The sequence below is a fragment of the Triticum dicoccoides genome, chromosome 2A, assembly GCF_002162155.2.
Source record: "Triticum dicoccoides isolate Atlit2015 ecotype Zavitan chromosome 2A, WEW_v2.0, whole genome shotgun sequence".
NCBI lineage: Eukaryota > Viridiplantae > Streptophyta > Magnoliopsida > Poales > Poaceae > Triticum > Triticum dicoccoides.
The window spans coordinates 44,411,297-44,431,844 of NC_041382.1; the positions used below are offsets into that span (position 1 = coordinate 44,411,297).

Genomic DNA, 20,548 nt, shown 5'->3' on the forward strand with positions numbered 1-20,548 from the left:
CTGACGGCCCTTAATAGCGGTATCGAGCGGCTGGGGCTCGACCGGCAGAACGGTTCAGCCGGTGCGCCAGCGCCCATAAGCGCCCTACGCTAATTGAAGAGAAAACTCTCCTCCAGTCGGCATGTAATCAGCGCGCGATTCCTCTGTATGTCTTCTGCGGTTCTGCCTATAAAATACATGGAGAGAGAGACTCTCCTTCCTCTCACGTACGCGGAGTAATCGTATATTCTTGTGCGTGAGCATGGCTTCTTCTTCCTTCGTCGCTTTCGTGACCCTAGCCAGCAGCTGCCTCCTCATCCTCCATTCGCGCAGCGTCTCCGGCTGGTCAGACGGCGGCGCGACGTGGTACGGTCCCCGCCACGGCGCCGGCTCTGACGGTAGGTATATTGGTATATATAGTCATATGCCTTGCATGGACATGCAGACCTCCACGTTGAGAGTGCATGCATGCTAGGACGCGTACATACAAATATAGAATAGCACATAGTAGTAGTTGTTTACGTGTATTTCGTAGTGATCGAGTACTGACGCGTGCATGGGCGTGCTGCAGGTGGTGCGTGCGGGTACCATGGCGACGTGGAGCAGCCGCCGTTCTCCGCCATGATCACGGCGGGTGGCTCCTCCATCTTCAATGGCGGCAAGGGCTGCGGCGCTTGCTATCAGGTTAGATGCATCGGCAATCCGGCCTGCTCTGGGTCCCCGGTGACCGTGGTCGTCACAGACCAGTGCCCCGGCGGGCCGTGCCAGGTCAAGGCTGCGCACTTTGACCTCAGCGGGAAAGCGTTCGGCGCCATGGCCAAGCCTGGCCAGGATGACAACCTCCGCAACGTCGGCAAGCTTAGAATCCAGTACAACCGGTAAGCTCCCGCTAGATAGCTACTAGCGCACACACTTATGTCCAATGCTCCGCCTACATGCAACTGGCATGGTTCGTGTGATCCTCATCTCTTTGATTTCTTCGCTCGCTCGCAGGGTTCCGTGCAACTGGCATGGGCTCGACATCGCCTTCAAGGTGGACGCCGGCTCCAACCCCAACTACCTCGCGGTGCTCATCGAGGACGAAGCTGGCGACGGTGACCTGTCCGCGGTCGAGCTTCAGCAGCGCGGCGGCAGCTGGGCGCCGATGCAGGAGTCGTGGGGCGCCGTCTGGAAGTACAACGCCGGGTCCACCCTGCAGGCACCTATATCGTTCCGCCTCACCTCCGGCTCCGGCAAGAAGCTCGTCGCCAGGAATGGCATCCCCTCTGGCTGGCAGGCCGGCAAGACCTACCGATCCATCGTAAACTTCCAGTGATTGACCCGTCCGTGGGATCAATGGAGTACTCACGTTTAATTAGTTGTGCAGCACGAGTGCGCTAGCTATATGTAGTAATCGAGCCCGTGCCTGGAATAATACTTGCTTTCATGCTTTGAAAAATTGCAAACACAATGTGGAAAAAAATATGCTTTCTTCAAATATTTTGGCAGCTGATTAAGGATACGATGGATATTGCTAAACACTCAAAATTGATGCCAACCGATTGTTTGTCAATCTTGAGTATTAAATTTATGTTGAAAATCATGACTCCTACAAAGAAAAACTCACTCATAATTTAGGATTTCAAGAACGGTCCAAATAATATACACTGAAAAATAAGGGACCTTCTACTTGTAAGTTGCGAATTTTTATTTAGGCGCAGTGCAATCTCGATGCATGCAGCTTAGGCAGCTTAGGTTATGTTACGGTTGTGTTCCAATTAGAATTAAAATGGATCAATTCTATAAATTTTAGTGGTATCCATGAGTAATACAAGCTGGAAAATCTACCACTTTAACACTCTTTAAACAAAAATAAAGATTAAAACTGATACAAAACTAAAAAACAAAAACATAAGTTTTCCTAAGAAAGAATGAATTACGGGCATTGGATTACCCTAAAAGAAAGAAACTAGAAAAACTTCAAATAATTGATGATAAAAACTGCACACAAATTCCAGAGAAATTGCACAGTTCACAATAGCAAAAGAAGCCTATATATAATTTTCACACATGTTGCATCAAACTTGAATTTATATGTCAATGTTATACCTAGTGTTTACATGAAGATTAATAATCTCCGTAGAGACGCGAAGGCACAAAAAACAGTGCATGAGCGCGCGCGCACACACGCACACACTCAGATGCACACAAACACGTCCCGGTGAACATATCCACACATAGAGAGACATACATGCACACATGCACATACACTAGCGCCGCACCAATACGAGCACGTGCACACACACATAATGCACAGAGACAAACACTTATGCACACAACACACAGGCTCGCGGGCATGAACGGACCAAAGGAAAAAAAAAGCGGACTAAATACAAGAAGAAGAAAAGGTGACTTACACAAAATAAAAAATGATGCAACTTACAAATAGAAAAAGTGAAAAAATAATAACAAATCCGTGGAATACTTCCTTATATTTATTCACGGATTTTGTTTTCCATGGTGGCCGGTTTGCTGTAGATTATGGGCTAAAGTTACATGATTTTTCATGATGGTCCTACATTTATGAGTTTATGATTGCCCAAAGTTACTTCACTGATGTAGTGTTTCATAGAGATGGATTGACCTAAAATTTGCTATGTCTTGTTTCATAACCATATAATGGAAACTAGAAGTGCCAAAAACAAATCATCGTTGATCTATATTGCTGACATAGCATGTCTTATTAAATGAGGAAATAACGATACTACTAAATATTATATCATGATTTTCTATCATAATAAATGAGGTGCTGCTATGAGACATACAAAACAATCAATGAGGTCGTCTAAAGGACAAATCTATCATAATATGCACTATGAAGGTACTATTATACACTAGTATCATATGCATAATACTTGTTGTGAGAGGTGTAAGTCCTCCTACACTATCTTAATTTTAATCACTATTATTTTTTAGGAGCATGCAACATTAATTTCTAGAGATAAAGATAATACATTGTACAACATGTCTCTTGAATTCTCTAAATGATGTGGCGGGCATAAGAAAATAGCTTCTTATCAACCATTGTGCATGCCCTTACTCGTATCACTTCATCTTGAAGATATATAGCAAAAAGATACCTACATATCACTTTCTTAATATATCTTGAAGTTACACGACTACAACCATCAGTAGGGCATATCCTACGTTGTACAACGATTTGTGATTTGTGTGTATATTGTTTTGATAACTTCAGTGTCTGGTCGATGAATTATTTTTCTGTTTAGGGGTAAAACAAAATTAACCAAAGGACAATGATAATATTTCTTTATAATTATCATAATAAAATGTCTACTCACCGACAAGGCTACCTACCAAATCTGGAAAATGTAACCTAAAATAGCGAACTTAATAAGGGGGTGATCTACCAAAATAATTATGTCTTTATTAATCAGACCACAGAAATAGAATCACAATATGAAAGCAGTTGCGGGACCGGGCCGGTATAGGCGGTGCCACAGTCAGTGGGTTCCATGCGGCTCGCTAGAACTATTCGCGTGGCTAGATATGTCACCCACGATGGGAATAGCTGTTAGAGAAGGAAACTTACTCCCATTGGAGGAGGAAATAGCCGGATAGCGCTTTGTAATTTTTGTTACTTTAGTGTTTTTTCTACTATCATGATAGTAGATGAATATATCGGAGTATTACGCATCCACTACAGATGCTCTTACCCAGGGGTTCCCGTCTGAAACAGAAGGTTGGGGGTTCTGATAATTAAGGAATGTAATTCCTTTGAATAAGCTTTGAAAATAGTGAAAAATCTTTTATGGGTACACTCATTAAATAAAAAATATCCCCTCACCACTGCGTTTAATCAGTGTGTGATCTCTCTAGCTCTCTGCTGATTATAAATACATGGCGAGAGACTACGCTTGCTATCACACACATCACTTACCTATCTCCAAATCATTCCCTTCTTCCTCTACATACACGGAGCAACCGTATATTGTTCACCGGCGGCGAGCATGGTTTCTTCCTCCTTCGTGGCTTTCGTGGCTCTAGCTAGCAGCTTCCTGATCCTCCTCCATTCGACCAGCGTCTCTGGCTGGTCCGATGGCGGTGCGACGTTGTACGGTCCCCGAGAAGGCGCCGGCACCGACGGTATGTATATAGTCTCGCATGGACGATGCATGCAGACCTTAATGATGAGAGTGCATGCATGTTAGGACGCGTATATGTTAGTAGTTGTTTACGTGTACTGACGTGTAGCGCCCTTGCCTTTGGCCGAGAAGGACCGCCGGATTTGGGGCTCGTCGCCGGCGAAGTTTGAGAGAAAAAGAGGGATCAGTGCGCGCGCGCGGGAGAGAGAGAGAGAGAGAGAGAGAGAGAGAGAGAGAGAGATGCAGACGCAACCAGAGAGAAATAGAAGAGAGAGTAATTCAAATTAATTTCAACGATACCCCACACAACTCCACACGGTCAGCTTATATACGCTGCCGGCAATACAGACGGCCCAAGGCCCGCTACACACACCCGAGCCCACACCTGACGGCCTACCTATTCAAATCACCCGCCAACACTTTACGTCTTCGCTTTCAGAACACGGCCTCCCCCTTGCTTGACAGCCAGTGACAGTATCTCCATACTGACATTTCCCTCCCCTTGAGAACCAGCTAGTCCCCAGGCTGGTGCATCTGGAAAACACGCCTTGATCACTTCATAGTCCTCCCAAGTAGCCGCCGAATATGGCACCGAGGTCCACTTGATCTGCACTTGTAAATGCGCCGCATTGCCTTTCTTTACCAGACGCCTGTCCAGTATCTGTTCTGAAATCACTCCTAGGACTGATAAATCCAGAGGTTTGGGCAGCATTGTGAAGACTGGTGTGTGATCTGGTACATGAGTAGCTGGGATACGTGGAACACAGGATGAATATGGCTTCCTTTAGGTAACTCGAGCTTGTAGGCAACGGCTCCAATCTTGGAAATGATCTTGAACGGTCCAAAAAATTTCAGTGCTAGCCTAGGACAGGGCATGTTCACAACTGATGACTGGGCATATGGTTGTAGCCTCAGATACACCTGTTCACCTTCAGAAAATTCCCTAGGTGATCTGTTTTTGTCAGCATAGTGTTTGTACTTCACTTGTGCCCTGTGTAAATGCTCCTTCAATATGTTAGTGTGTTCTGTCTGAGCAGAGAGCCAGTTATGCACTTCCCCATTCAGAGAAGTATGATTCCCAGCTAGTTGTCCAATGTTGGGCTCATGTCCATACAGTGCCTTGTAAGGAGTACAGCCCAGTGAGGAATGAAAAGTTGAATTATACCAGAATTCTGCTTGAGGCAACCAGTTGTTCCACTTTGCAGGACAATCATGAACATCACATCTCAAATACATTTCCAAACACTAGTTGACTCTTTCTGTCTGACCATCAGTTTGGGGATGATATGCAGTGCTCATTTGTAACTCTGTGCTCCACACTCTGAACAACTCCTTCCAAAATGAGCTGGTAAATATCTTGTCTCTGTCAGATATGATGGACAGTGGTAGTCCATGTAATTTGACCACATTATTCAGGAAAGCTTTAGCAACACCAGCAGCAGTGAAAGGGTGTTTGAGAGGTATAAAGTGGCTTACTTTAGTGAACCTGTCAACTACTACTAAAATAGAGTTGTAGCCTTCTGATTTAGGTAAACCCTCAATGAAATCCATACTAATGGACTGCCATGGTCCTTTAGGAATTGGTAAGGGCTGCAACATACCAGGGGATTTACAGAACTCATGCTTGGCTAGTTGACACACTGCACACTTCTTGACAAAGTTTTCAATATCTCCTTTCATACCTTGCCAATGAAACAGCTGTTTCACTCTGAAATATGTTGGAAGAATTCCTGAGTGTCCTCCCACAGGGGAAGAATGAAAAGCTTGTATCAGTCTGGTTTTAAGTCCAGCATTTGCTCCTATCCAGATTTGATCATTATGTTTCAACAGTCCCTTATGCAGCTTAAAACCTGGACAAGCTACAGGATCCAGAGCTAACTTTTGCAGCATTTCTTGAGCTTCAGAATCTACAGTGTAGGAGTTCAGTACTTCCTGTATCCAGACAGGTTGAGATGTAGATATAGCCTGAATGGGAAAAAGATGAGCAACTCTGGACAGAGCATCTGCAACAGTGTTCTCAACCCCTTTCTTGTACTGAATGCTGAACTGCAGCCCCACTAGTTTAGTCATAGCTTTTTTCTGGAGCTCTGAAGTCAGAACTTGATCTCCTAGGTGACATAAACTCTTGTGATCTCTTTTAATGACAAAAGGCCCTCTTGAAAGACATGTTCTCCATTTATCTATTGCCATCATTATTGCTAGGAACTCCTTTTCATAGATAGACAGTTGCTTGTTCTTAATACCAAGAGCCTTGTTGTAAAAGGCAACTGGATGTCCTTCCTGTGTTAATACAGCTCCTACACCAGAGTCACAAGCATCTGTTTCCACACAGAAAGGTTTATCAAAGTTGGGTATATAACTAGGACAGGAGTAGTAGCCATTGCTTGTTTTAACTGTTCAGAAGTTGTTTGGGCTTCAGGTGTCCATTGGAAGGCTTGTTTCTTTAGTAACCGAGTTAAAGGTTTTGCCAAAATTCCATAGTTCTGTACAAATTTCCTATAATATCCAGTCAGACCTAGAAATCCCCTTAATTATGTCACATTGTTGGGAACTGGCCAACTCAACATCACAGCAGTTTTGGAGGGATCAGTGGCTACACCCTTATCAGAGATAATATGCCCCAAATATTCCAGAGACTGCTGGCCAAAAGAACATTTGCTCTCTTTCACATAGAAGTGATTTTCCCTGAGTGTAGTGAATACTTCTATCAGATCCTGTAAATGCTCCTCTAAGAAAAAAACTACACACAAGTATATCATCCATAAACACTAGCACCTTTTTCCTTCCTTTCTTTCTGCCAGGAAACAGAAAATTCATCATACACTGAAAAGTGTCAGGTGCTGTTGCCAGCCCAAAAGGAACTATTTTGAATTGGAACTGTCCATGGTGAGTCTTGAAAGTTGTTTTATGCTCATCTTCAGGCAACATTCTGATCTGGTGGTAGCCAGCTCTTAAATCCAACTTGGAAAACCATTTAGCTCCTCCTAGTTCATCTAACAACTCATCAATGATAGGTAAAGGAAATCTGCTTTTAATTGTGGGAGCATTCAGCTTCCTATAGTCCACACAAAATCTCCATGAACCATCTTTCTTCTTTACTAATAGTACTGGTGATGCAAAAGGACTTAAGCTTGGAGTTATCAGACCTGCTTTGAGCATTTCATCCACTTGTCTTTCAATTTCTTCCTTCTGAAGTGGAGAATACCTGTAAGGTCTACTGTTGACTGGAACAGCTCCAGGTACTAAATTGATCACATGATCTATGTGTCTGTGAGGGGGCAGTGTTTTTGGATCACTAAACACATCAGAAAACTCATGTAACACTTTCTTGAGTGGTGCAGCAACTTCATTGTCTGCCCTTTTCTCCCAAACAGGTTTTATTAAAGCAACTGCCATAATGTCATTTTCTTTATTCCATTTAACTACTTGTTCCACTGGAATTTCAGTTAATTGAGTTTTTTCTACTGGTAAAACTCCTTGTAGTCTCACAGCTTTTCCTTGGTAATCAAACTGGATCCACTTCTCGGCCCATTGGCATTGCATAACTCCCCATTTCTCTAACCATTTCATGCCCAAAATTATATCATATCCTCCTAACTGCAACACCCTCATTTCATTAGTGAAATTGTGGCCTTGTATCCACCAAGTTAACTGTGATACACATTCAGAGCACTATAGCAGATCACCATTTGCCACTTTCACTGACAAGGTTGTAGGCAAAGTTTCAGATTTCAGTTTAACTCTGTCCAACAGTGCTTGATCCACAAATGTGTGAGTACTGCCTGAGTCTAACAGTATCAGCACCACTTGATTTCCAATTAATGCTCTGAATTGTATAGTCTTGGGATGTGAGGCTCCAGACAGTGCCTGAACAGATATAGTGGCACATTCCTCTGGTTCTTCCTCCAATAATGCATCTAACGTAGCATCAGAAATGATCTGATGAGGATCCAAACACTCTGTTGCTTTCAGCTAGGCAGCACTGTTATTAGTACTGTTGCAAACATGCCCAGGAGTGTACTTCTCTCCACAGCTATAACACAGTCCATTCGCTCTTCTGTATTCCTTGAGCTTCCTTGCTTTCCATAATTCACCTGGAGCCACATCATTCATGTTATCCTGTTTATTGTACTGCCCTTTCTGGTACCCAGACTTGCCCCCTTTTGTTTTCAGCAGTAATCTCTCTTGTACCATAGCATATAGGGTAGCCTTATGCACATTTACAGGAAGTTGCATCTCCACTGCTGCACGCAACTCTTCCTTCAGTCCCAAAATGAACCGTGTGACTAACAAAGTATCACTGAGAGCAGGCTCATAAAGTCTGATGTTATACACCAATTGATAGAACTGATTCTTGTACTCCTCTACTGTACCCACTTGTTTCAGCCTCATCAATTCCTGCAAGAGCTCTCTGTGAACATTTATGTCAAACTCCTCTGTCACTGCTTCACAGAATTGTTGCCAGTTAGGTCAGATCCCCATCTGTTTGTATGACTGAAACCAATGTGCTGCATTGCCCACTAAATTCAGAGAGGCAGACGTGACTCTGAAATTTTCAGGAATGTTGTACAACAGGAAGAATGACTCGCATTGGTCGAGCCATATTCGCACACCTGTCCCATAAAACTTAGGAAAATCCATCTTAGGCATCCAATTCCGCTTCCCAGTCGCATCATCACACACCACATGTTCTCCCTGTTCTCCGCTGATATATGGATTTGTCACAGGTACCTGGTTATGGCGAGCCTGGCCGCGCGCTGTTGATCCTGGAGCCACCCCAAGCACCCCATCGCTCTGAACTGACGGTGGAGTCATGCGAGGCACTGTCCGTGACGTCTCTGATGTCGCTCCGCTCTACTTGCCGGCCTGCACTTGCTCCTACAGTACCTTGCCGAGGGTGTCGCAGTATAGGTTGACTTTCACCTGCACCTGGTCCAATCGTTGCGACTGCTCCTCCAGCTTCGCGTGGAGCGCCTCCAGACGCTGGCAGATCTCGGCCGCCCCAGCGAGCTTGCTCTGCTCCGCCCGCATCGCGGCGAACTCCTTCAACATGCGCTCCTGAAACGCCTCCATCTCTGCGCGCTGGGCTTGAACTTGGCCGTGGTGCCTCCCTCTGAAGCAACCCACCTCAGGTCGGGATTTACACCAGTCGAACCCTAGGCTGACCGGAGACCGTCGCCTCGGAATTTGCCGGGTACGCTCTCGAGGTTGCGGAAGCGAGCCACGGACCGATCGCTCTGATACCAGATTGTAACGCCCTTGCCTTTGGCCGAGAAGGACCGCCGAATTTAGGGCTCGTCGCCAACGAAGTTCGAGAGAGAAAGAGGGATCAGCGCGCGCGCGTGCGCGCACGCGCGCGCGAGAGAGAGAGAGATATGCAGACGCAACCAGAGAGAAACATAAGAGAGAGTAATTCAAATTCATTTTAATGATACCCCGCACAACTCCACACGGCCAGCTTATATACGCTGCCGGCAATACAGACGGCCCAAGGCCCGCTACACACACCCGAGCCCACACCTGACGGCATGCCTATTCAAATCACCCGCCAACACTTTACGTCTTCTCTTTCAGAACACGGCCTCCCCGTTGCTTGACAGCCAGTGACAGTATCTCCATACTGACATGACGAGTGCATGGGCATGTTGCAGGTGGTGCCTGCGGGTACCAGGGCGATGTGGAGCAACCGCCGTTCTCCGCCATGGTCACGGCGGGCGGCCCCTCTATCTTCAAGAACGACAAGGGTTGCGGCGCTTGCTATCAGGTTAGATGCATCAGCCATGGCGCTTGCCCCGGGGTCCCGATGACCGTGGTCGACATAGACCAGTGCCCCGGTGGGCCATGCCTATCCGAGGCCCGGTTGAGGTACAAATTTTGATAAAAGGAATATTTTTTGAAATTCTGAACCCAATTCGAAACATGAAAAAAAACAAATTTGCATACATTTTTTGAAACACAACCATTTTTTAAATTTGTGAACAAAAATAGGAACATTTTCTGATGGAGGGCATGCTGTTTGTTTTTGGTCCTCAATGAGAGAGCCATGATTGCGTGCAAAAAAATTATTTTGTGTCAATGGTTGTCTTGGAGAGAAATAAAAAAATGGGTGCATTTAGCATGGTGATTCGATACTATTTGGTAATATATGATGAACTTTTTAAATTACACGGTGAACATTTTTAAAATATATGGCAAACATTTTTTTCATAACATGGTGACAAATTTTCTGTAATAAGATGAACAATTCCTAATTATGCGCTGATTTTTCTTTTGTAATATACTTTGAACATGTTTTTAGCAGCAATCAAATGCATTTACTGTTCATTTTGCTAAATAATCAGTTGGTTGAAAATTGACGGCAACATTTGTATCTTCCTTTTTTCTATAGTATTTAACTTTTAGAATTCTTCTCATGCCAGCGACTTTGTTCTAGGAAAATGAGCATCCAAACAGTCAATGCACGAATGAAAAACAACAATTAGAGGAAACCAAAAACTGAAATGCCAAGTTGCCACTCAAGTGTGGACATGCAACTGTGAAAAAAAATAGGTTCAAATGCCCAGTTGCATGTCAATGGTGGGCTTTCAAATGGGACAAAAAAAGGGTCGGACCCAGTTGCGAGTCAATGGTGGACTTGCAACTGAGTCAAAAGAACGGATCAAGAGTCTATGAGTCCATGGTTGTTTTGCAATTCAAATAGAAATAAAGGCAGACCCAATTGCAAATAGATGGTTGACTTCTAGTTGCTACAAAATAAGTCAACCCCTAGTTGCAAGCCAATGGTGGACTTGCGATTAAGGCGGGAAAAAGTCAGGCCCAGTTACAAGTCGAGCACGGACATGTAACTAATGCAAAAAAAACATCGGGCCGGTTGCAAGTCATGGGTAGACTTGCAACTGTTTTCCAGGGTGGCTGATTTGTTGTAGATTATGGCCTCAAGTTACTTGATTTCCCATGATGTTCATGAGTTTACGATTATTCAAAGTTTCGTCATTGTCTTAGTGTTTCCTACCCATGGATCAACCCTAAAATTTGGTAATTGCTTATTCTCTGTTTCATAACTGGACAGTGGGAACTAGACATGCCGAAAACAAACCGGAGTTATTCTATGTAGCCAAAACATAGATACATATGACTTTGTTGGAAGAGAGATAAATTTGAAAATTATCAGAGAGGATCGTTTAACTGTAGCAAGAGCAAGAAAAATTGAGCGTTTCTTATCACAACCGTTCTTTGTGGCAGAGGTTTGTATTCTCTTACCTAAGAGATGATATCAAGATGTCATCTCTCTGTGGTACGATTTCAGGAGTGCACAAATAATGGCTAGAGATAAGGATAATCCCTTGTATAACATGTCTTCTAACTTATCTAGATGATGTGGAATACATAAGTAAATACAACCTTATCAACCATTATGCATGCCGTTACATATGACTTCATCAATATATCTTGAAGACATATGGCCATAAGATAGATACATATGACTTCATCAATATAGTTTCCCCTCCGATAGATACATATGGCTTCATCAATATAGTTTGAAGAAATGTGATTCTAGTATTTAGTACGGGTTGTGTGAGTGTGTGCATGTGTATGTATTTGTGTGCTATACTCTTCGGTTATAAAAAGGAGAAGATAGGCACATATATAGGGCTAAATAGAAAACCTGGTGAAATTTTGGTTTAAAATGATAAATATATTGGCCTTTCTATTACGGAAGGGCACATGGAAAGGAGAAAAACTCCAATTCATTGAAAATAAGTTCCACGGAGACCTCCGTTGGAGAAATGCCTTCCACCCGGTAGGAACACACGAGCCTTTTTGATTCAGAAGTCACAAATTGTAAGACAATAGATGTTCCAAATTAAATAGTAATAGTAGCTCTAGTAGATCCCCTAAAAGCTACATTTGAAGGGGATTTTTTTTCTGGTTTAGGGAATTTCTCCTGCTAGCAGATCCACCAAACTGTATTTTCCTCAAAAATCTATCTTCTATCCCTTAAAATACTCATATATAGCATAATTTAGCATAGAAGAGGGCATTCTCAGAAAAAAAATTGGGAAACTTCTCACCTTCCACATTCCGGGCATTGCGACCAGCGCACCACTGATTGGCTCGGCTCTGGCTATAAAACTACGCGTTGTTGCACCAAAACCCTAGCCCACTCTACGCGCGTCCATTTTATTTCTATGTTTGATGACAATATTATCATAAATAACCCAAGGCCGACCAAGTACAATGATTCCATGATTTTTTTTGTATTTTGCACACATCTTACTCATGCAATACTTAAGCATGAGTCTAGACCTTACCACTTAATGGCCGTGAATAAGTACTTATCCCTCTTATACTTAAGAAAAGAGAATAGAAGTGGTTCCTTTTCTTTCTAAAGAAATACTTGATGCACTTATTAAATGGAAACTTTTAGCAAGGCGCAAATGTAGGAAGACTCTTCTGAACAACGTCCTTTCACTTCATGTGAAGGTAGCACAAATTATATAAATAAGAATAATAATAAGAAAGAGAAGTGTAATGTTACCGTGTTGTCGGCTTTGTAAAAAGGAGAATAATGATTGAGACTTACATGAAGTCAAAAATAAAGAAAAACTTGGGTTAACGCAGTTGATCATTAGGCAATGGAAAGACCTTATAACCGATGTTATGTAAGGAGTAGGATTGCCACGCAAGAGATGCGCTTGAGCTAGAAATGTATGAAAGCTCTCCTAAGGACTAGTAAAGTGTGCATCCAACTTGCTTACTCATGAAGACCTAGAGCATTTGGACAAGCTCATCATTGGAATATACAAGCAAATTAGTTCTATAATGTAAAAGTCCCCACTAGTATATGAAATATGAAGTACATGAAAACCCCATATTACAATGTAGTAGTGCTACTCTGAAGACTTTACAATATCTGCTAAAATTAGTACTTTGAAGTAGAAGTGTATACTAAAAAGGAATATTATTGTCACTTCTTCTCTCATCTTCTCCATTTTTTTCTAGCTTTTATTTTACCTTTTTAAGCTTTTCTCCTTTTTTTGGTGACATCCCCATGGTGCATCTATTATTTGATCTCTCAAAGTGGAAGCAACACTCTCTAATGAATTCCTTTTGAATTTAGTCATAACTTAACTCAACTGATTAATACGATGAACATGATGTAGAAACTCTATTGGAATGTCTCTAGCAGTGTACTAGGATGTGCAATGGTCTAGTGTGGCATGTATGAAAATGAATGACGGTGGTTGTGCCACATCAATATCGTGCCAACAATATATGATCATGCAAAGAAAAATGACAGTGAAGGATCACACCTCTAGTCATATCGTGTAATGATGGATGTTGCATGTCATTATATCTCGTAGTGGCTATGGAATGCCATGATAGGTAGGTACGGTGGGTATTTTGAGAAAGATATATGGGCTTATGCATAGGATAATAGGAGGAAGTTCTCCCATGATATTTGCATGTAGCAACAAAGGATGCACCAAGTCTCAAGGTGAGAGTGAGCAATGCATAATACCGAAGAGGCTAGTAATATGAAGATGAGAGAAGTGTATAAAGTTTTGAAACTCATATTAATCATAAGGACCTCAAAATAGTACACAAGTGCATTGTGAATTAACATAGAACCAGGCAATCAAGATCCCATGATCTCTCCCTCCGGTTGATTATTGAAAAAGGCTCCAATTTGGATTGTCGCGGAACACGAGGTGGCTGCGGCAGAAAAATTCCTCAATATTTTTTCTGGGGTTTCATATCAACATAAAGGCAAAGGGATCAAGAGTTGGTAGAGAGGAGAGATCCACGTGGCCCCACCATGCGACCAGGGCTTGGGACATGGGGCCACCCCATGTGGGCCCTAGGGGGCCTCTGGTCATCCAATGGCCCATGCGTGCCTCATGGTCTTCAATCTTCACGACGGATTTTTATTTCGTTCCTAGAAATTGTTTTCCATAAAGTCCAAAAACATGCACAAAACAACAACTAACACTGGGCACTGAATTATTAGGTTAGTCAAATAAAATTGTATAAAAAGGTTCCATAACTATGTAATAATGGTATAAAAGTAGCATGGCAATCCGCTCTCTTTCCTCGGTACTTTTGAGTTATGGCTTTGCACCTTTTTGTAAATTCTATGAACTGCTCTGTTTGGAACGGCACTACCCCAACACTAGTTCTCACAGGTACTTCTGAGTTGTTCTATCCTCATAATAGATGTGTCTCCTTTTTGTGTTCATAACCACTACATACGGATGAATATAGACGTATTTTACAGTGTAGATTCACTCATTTTGCTCCGTATGTAGTTCATATTCAAATCTCTAAAAAAGACTTACATTTAAGAACGGAGAGGGTATGATATTAAGACGCTAAGGAGACAGTTGGTTCAGCTGGTGCGTGTCACTTGGGTCATCGCTTTCACTCGCCTTCATTTTGCACTCTTGGAAGCGAGCTTCTTCTTCCTCCTCCTCAGCTGAAAACAAAATGTTGAAACGGAGTTAACGTTAGCGGCAGGCAGCAATGGAATATGTACTGTGTGGGATGTTGACTGATTTCATAAACTGTTATAGAATTGGAAGATCTATGGTTTATCTCAGCAAATGTGGAACACAATATACAACACAAATCTAATTAAAGGACACAAAGTAAAAAAAACTAAGCTATACAAGCAAGCTTCGTTAGCGTTTAGACTGATACAAAATGTTATTTAGCTGACTTGTCACATCAACTCCGAAACAAGCACAGTGAAACTTTATTTTGATCGATGATAAAGACCTACAATACGTGAGTGAAGCCAAAGAATATGTACAATATTATGGTAACCAAGGCCATGAACACGAACCGTGACATAAAGCACCGTAAGCTCCATTGTATCTAAAAATTGATACAAAACTACCTAGCTAACTCAAAACCACAATGCAAACATACAGTAACTCGATCTGGAACAAGCATTAATGAAATTGACGATGAAAAACAGAATAAGTTCATCACAATATGACGACTGTCATATTCACTCAGGGTTGACCTTTTGCTTCTTCGAGTGCCCCTTGTTTTTCTTGGCATCACGGCGCTCCTGCTTCAGACCCTTTATGTCTTTTGTTAAGGTCAATTTTGAAATCTTTCAGTCAAAAAAACATGAAGCAGATTAGTACACCAATGGGTTAAATTTAAACTTCACAACTATTTATAAAGCAAATTAGACACAAACCTTCTGGTCTGGAATGTAGATCATGCCCCGCTTGCCGTCAATTACATCATTTGTCACATTTTTCACCTGCAAAAATGGTAATGTAGTAGAGAATACATATTGACATACAAGTTCTGAGTGACAAAGTTAGAGCAGGAAGTATAGTTGTTTAGGGCCAATGAGACTAGTCTGCGACCTAACCATCAGGATAACAATATCTGATGAACAAAAGACAGTTGTTCCATTGGAATTACCTTCTTAGCATGACCAGGAGTCCTCATAGCTAGCTTCTTTCTGTAGACTTTTAGCTGGACGATGTAAAAATCCAAGGATTAACCTTTTAAACTGGGTAGGGATGGTGACAACGTGCACCTACTTTATAGCCAAACAGATATGCATTTGTATATACTTATAAAGGTTTTCCTCTAGCATTAATTATGGATTTATACTTCATTGGATTATCTTACCAAACATATAAAAACTAAACTAAAGCCTGCACTGAATTTTTTTTTGGAGAGTACGCCAAAGGCGTACCTTATCTTTATAGAAGGGGAGAAAAAGTTGTACAAGACTCCGCGGTTGGACGAAGAAGCCTACCACGGAAACGCTTACTCCTAAAAAAACACAAAAGCCTACTCTCTCACGAAAGGATCTAACCCCTCAACTCCTAGGCCCGCCTTCTTCCAAAGCTTGATCTCGTCATGTATGAGATGAACAAGGTTGGTCTCCGAGCGGACTTGATCATTGCGGTTGAACACCCGAGCGTTCCTCTGCTTCCTTAAGTGCCACGCGGTCAGGATGACAAGCGAATCAAAACCTCTCTTGAGCTTTCCATGGAAGAACTTCCGCGCCTTGTCCCACCACACCATGAAAGTATCCTCGGAGCTTGGAATTTGGACGTTGATTTGAAGCAGCCGGAAACAACCATTCCAAACTTGTCTCGCGTAGACGCATCCAGCGAGGATATGGTCTGTTGTGTCCTCCTCCTGGTAGCATGTGTAACATGCAGAAGCCGTATCTTGGAGACCATGCCTCGCACGTCGGTCCGAAGTCCATAACCGATACTGAGAGGCAAGCCATGCAAAGATTTTGCATTTGAGGGGCGCCCAACTTCTCCATATGCATTGGGAAGCGGCAAACCGAGTCATGCCCTGGCAAAGCATACTATAAGTGCATTTAGTGCTATAGGAACCCGAGGCACTCCAGGGCCAGTAGAAAGCATCATCGTCCGAAGCATTCTCTTTGAATCGTCGCCAAGGCATGCTGCAAATGTATGAGCTGCAGGTGGGCCGTGAAGGATAGCTCGCCCGTGATATCATTGACCCAGGAGTCCTCGAAAAGCGCATCCCGGACCGTTCTTTTTCTCTCCGTGAGCTTGTCCACCATGCCGGCGATCAAAGGGGCGATATCTTTTGCCGCAAACCCGTGAATCCGTCTGTCCGTCCAGAAGAAGATCTTGCTGCCCTCTCCAACCTCGATGTGGACCAGACTGTCGAACACCTCTTTGGCTTCTTTGTCCACCATGAGATGTAGCCCTTGCCAAGGCCTTGAGGAATCTGTCCTCCTGAGCCACTCCCAGCGAACGCGCATGGCCAGGCCTTGAGTCCTCGGGTTCTTGACTCCCAGCCCACCGTACGGCTTAGGCCTACAGATGGTATGCCATGCAACCAAGCATTGTCCGCCATTGATCTCCTCTTTCCCAGCCCAGAAAAAAGCACGCATCCACTTGTCCACTTCTTCGAGAACCCATTGGGGCGCTTTCATGACTAGCAAATGATGTATGGGGCGGGCTGCTATGACGCTGTTAACGAGCACTAGTCTCCCGGGTCTCTGAATCATGCCACGTTGCCAAGCTGGAAGGAAGCTTTTGACCTGATCAAGCATTGGCTGACAATGCACTTTGGAGAGCTTGTGGATGCTGAGTTGCAACCCTAAGTATTTGCAAGGGAACTGCCCCATATGACAGTTTAACAACTGCTGCACTCTGTCCTGATCCCCTTGCTGTCCCCGGATCAAAATTGCCGATGTTTTGCGATAGTTCACTCGAAGGCCAGAAGCGTGTCCAAAGAGGTATAAGACTTCTTTAATGCAAGTGAGATCCGGCTCCGTGGGGCGCACGAAAAGCGCGACGTCATCAGCGAAAAGAGAGAGCCTCTGGCTTGCCCACACACCGTTGAAGGAGGACAAAACCCCCACTGCAGCAACCTTGCAAACTAAGGCCGAGAGGACGTCCATCGCCATGACAAAGAGGAGCGGTGAGTTGGGGTCTCCTTGGCGCAGCCCACGAGCGTGATCAAACCTGACACCTTGATTCTCGTTGACAATGACTCTTGAAGACGCAGACTGCAGCAAGATCGCAACCCACTTTCTGAAGTTTTCTCCAAATCCCTTAGCTCTCAAAACTTCAAACAGGAACGGCCAAGAGATGGTGTCAAATGCCCGTGATATGTCAAGCTTCAGAAAGACGGTTGATGTTTTGCGGGCATGCATTTTTCTCACCATTTGCTTCACTAGGAGGAATTTATCGTGTAAGCTTCTCCCACGGATGAAGGCGGACTGGTTCATGCTGACTAGTTCCAGAAGCATTTTCCTCATTCTGATGGCCATCATTTTGGAGAAGAGTTTGCCAAAGCTATGAGGCAAGCTGGTCGGGCGATAATCACCCACTTCCTCCGTGTCACTTCTCTTAGGAATGAGTACCATCAGAGCTTTGTTTAATTTCACGAAGCCCCGACCATCTCCCATATACAGTTTCAGGAAGCCGGCCATGATATCGCCCTTGATGATGGGCCAGGCTTTTTGGTAAAAAGCACCGGTGAATCCATCCGGCCCAAGAGCCCGATCCGGTGGCATCTCCTTAATCATCTTCCACACCTCACCTTCGGTGAAGATTTCCTCGAGCTCCTGCAGATCAGTAGTGTGCAAACCGAGGGCATCCAAGTCAAGTGTGAATTCGCGCGCCTGATCTCTCCCCAAAAGCTCCATAAAGGAAGAAGTGAAAGCATCTGCTATACGGTCTTGATCGGTGTGTATCTCGTCTCCAACCTTGATTCGCGGAATGAAGTTTTTGGTTCTCCGGCCGTTTGCAAAAGCTTGGAATAACTTCATGTTGGCATCACCTTCCTTAACCCACCTCATTCTGGAACGCTGACGTTCAATGGTCCGCTCAAGGGAAGCCATACCCAACAACGCCAGCTTGAGAGTACGACGCGGCCAGAGCTCCTGGTCGGTGAGAATGCGGTCTTCCTGGGCCCTGTCGAATCTGTAGATCACATAAGTTGCCACTGCCATGAGTAACTTGATGTTCCCAGTCGTTCTCTGTCCCCAAGACTGCAGGGACTCTGCAGCGTTTCTGAAGAGCGCGTCGAGACGCTTGAAAGGATCCACAATCGTATCGCTACAGACCCATGCCTCTCTTATCGCATCCTCGCACCCTTCAAGCTTAAGCCAGTAATTCTCAAAGTGGAATCTCTTTTTAGGACAGAAAAGAGCTCCCGTGTTCAGGTGGAGTGGAGCATGATCAGATACGCCCGAGGATAACGCTTGCAAGAGACAGTCCAGATACTCCAAGTCCCAATCCACGGAAACCAGCACCCTATCAATCTTGGTTAGGGTAGGGACATCTCTCTCATTCGACCAAGTGAATCTCCTCCCATGCATGTATACTTCTTTGAGCTCATTGTTGTCTATAAAGCTGCGGAACTTATTTATCATGCTCCTGTTCAGGTTCGAGTTATTCTTCTCCGAGGCATGCAGAATCATGTTAAAATCGCCAAGAATCATCCACGGTCCAGGCCTGAGCGCTCGCGCTGCATGAAGCTCCTCCAGAAACGCAGTTTTCCTAGTGTTTCCTTGCGGTCCATAGACCGCGGAAATCCACCAGGATGCCCCATGTCTCGTAAGAACACGCCTTGAGATGAAATCAATGTTCGCGTGGAACTGATCAATGTCAATGCAAGTCGAATCCCAAGCGATGAGAACTCCACCTCTCGTATCTGCCGCGGGCAGAAAAGCAAAGCCATCAAAGGCCGGCCCGAGGCATTGCAACACCGTGTAACGGTCAATGACTTCTATCTTAGTTTCTTGCAGACAAATTACATTCACTTTCACGGTGGCAACGAACGCCCTAATTGCATCTCTCTTCGCTGGGTTGTTTAATCCTCTCATGTTCCAACATAGGATTGATGGGCTAAAATCCATGGAAGAATTCGCAACCACTCCCTCTGGACATTGCTCAACGCTAATGTACTCCCAAGGCCGTCAAGCTTGCCCCTCCAAGATCTCCACCAATTGGCATGGTCTTCCCAAAGAGTGAGGCAATGACTCGGATGTGCTACTCTTTGAGCGGCGAGTCGAACAGTCCTTTTAGATCCTCCACCATTTGCAAATCCACCTGCAGATCATGCGGCGCCAAACCGAGCGTGCGAAGCAACACATTCTCAGCCGGGGTGGCCTTTGACGAGGCTGCTCCCCCAGCCTTTTTCTTGGCTCTCGTAGTGCGCCTCGGCGTGAACGGCTCTGCGTCTGGTCGAAGCATGGAGGCTTGCACCTCCTTAAGCAGGGGCGGGGCAAGATTCTTGACGATGTTGACGCAGAACGCTTTGAGCTTGGAGTAAGCGATTGCTTCGGGAGGCGTCATTCCCTCCATGGCAGCGGCCTCATCCGTTGGGAAGTCAGGACCCAGCACGGCACCATCCCTTCCTAGCATGCTTGCGTTCATCACAATTAAGCCTGTGCAAGGCATGCACGCAGGCTCTTTGCACGTAGACTCCTCCACATGAACATGAGTTGCATGGCTCCTCTCGTCGATGATTGGCGCGCAATCTTCTCTCTGATCCTCGTGTTCCGCGTTGGTCTCGCAATCATTAGTAGTCACAGGCTGGCTCTCAGAATTGATTGGCGTGGACTCCTCTCTCTGAACCTCGTGCTCCACGCTGGTCTCGCAATCATTGGCATTCTCTGGCTGGCTGGGTTGGGCAGGTGCCAGATCTGAGGCAATCATGGCACGGTCCGGAATCGCGGCCTCCCCACCAATCTGGTTTCCCCCATCAACAGGCACGTGGGCCGACACGACTAGACTCGTGGCCCCGGGAGACAGCGACGCAGTGTTGGGACCCGGCTCGCTTGGCGGGACCCCATCGACCACGTGCTCCCTAGAAGCTTCGTGGCAGCGCGCGGGGGAGGGGTGGCCCCTCTGATCTCCTCAAGTTAGTTGGGCTGCGTGGCTGGGCCCGCA

General features: G+C 44.7%; 2 protein-coding genes across 2 annotated transcripts; one reads left to right on the forward strand and one right to left on the reverse strand.

Moving 5' to 3' along the window:
* Positions 1–241: 241 nt before the first annotated feature.
* On the forward strand, positions 242–1,294 carry LOC119358860 (putative expansin-B14). The gene is made up of 3 exons (XM_037625264.1): positions 242–377; positions 551–857; positions 973–1,294. The coding sequence occupies exons 1-3, from the start codon at positions 242–244 to the stop codon at positions 1,292–1,294; spliced, it is 765 nt and encodes a 254-aa protein (XP_037481161.1).
* A 13,259-nt stretch (positions 1,295–14,553) lies between these two features.
* Positions 14,554–15,593, reverse strand: LOC119358861 (ribosome production factor 2 homolog). The gene is made up of 4 exons (XM_037625265.1): positions 15,567–15,593; positions 15,334–15,399; positions 15,151–15,243; positions 14,554–14,598 (listed from the first exon to the last, which is right to left on the reverse strand). The coding sequence occupies exons 1-4, from the start codon at positions 15,591–15,593 to the stop codon at positions 14,554–14,556; spliced, it is 231 nt and encodes a 76-aa protein (XP_037481162.1).
* Positions 15,594–20,548: the final 4,955 nt, after the last annotated feature.

Bases quoted from the DNA above. Each gene is read 5' to 3' on its own strand.
- LOC119358860 (XM_037625264.1), top strand. From the start codon at position 242: ATGGCTTCTTCTTCCTTCGTCGCTTTCGTGACCCTAGCCAGCAGCTGC. The intron at 378-550 runs GTAGGTATATTG...GGCGTGCTGCAG, and splicing joins CCACGGCGCCGGCTCTGACG to GTGGTGCGTGCGGGTACCAT. The intron at 858-972 runs GTAAGCTCCCGC...GCTCGCTCGCAG, and splicing joins CTTAGAATCCAGTACAACCG to GGTTCCGTGCAACTGGCATG.
- LOC119358861 (XM_037625265.1), bottom strand. From the start codon at position 15,593: ATGAGGACTCCTGGTCATGCTAAGAAG. The intron at 15,244-15,333 runs GTTTGTGTCTAA...TTTGACTGAAAG, and splicing joins TCTACATTCCAGACCAGAAG to ATTTCAAAATTGACCTTAAC. The intron at 14,599-15,150 runs GTCAACCCTGAG...TTTTGTTTTCAG, and splicing joins GGCACTCGAAGAAGCAAAAG to CTGAGGAGGAGGAAGAAGAA.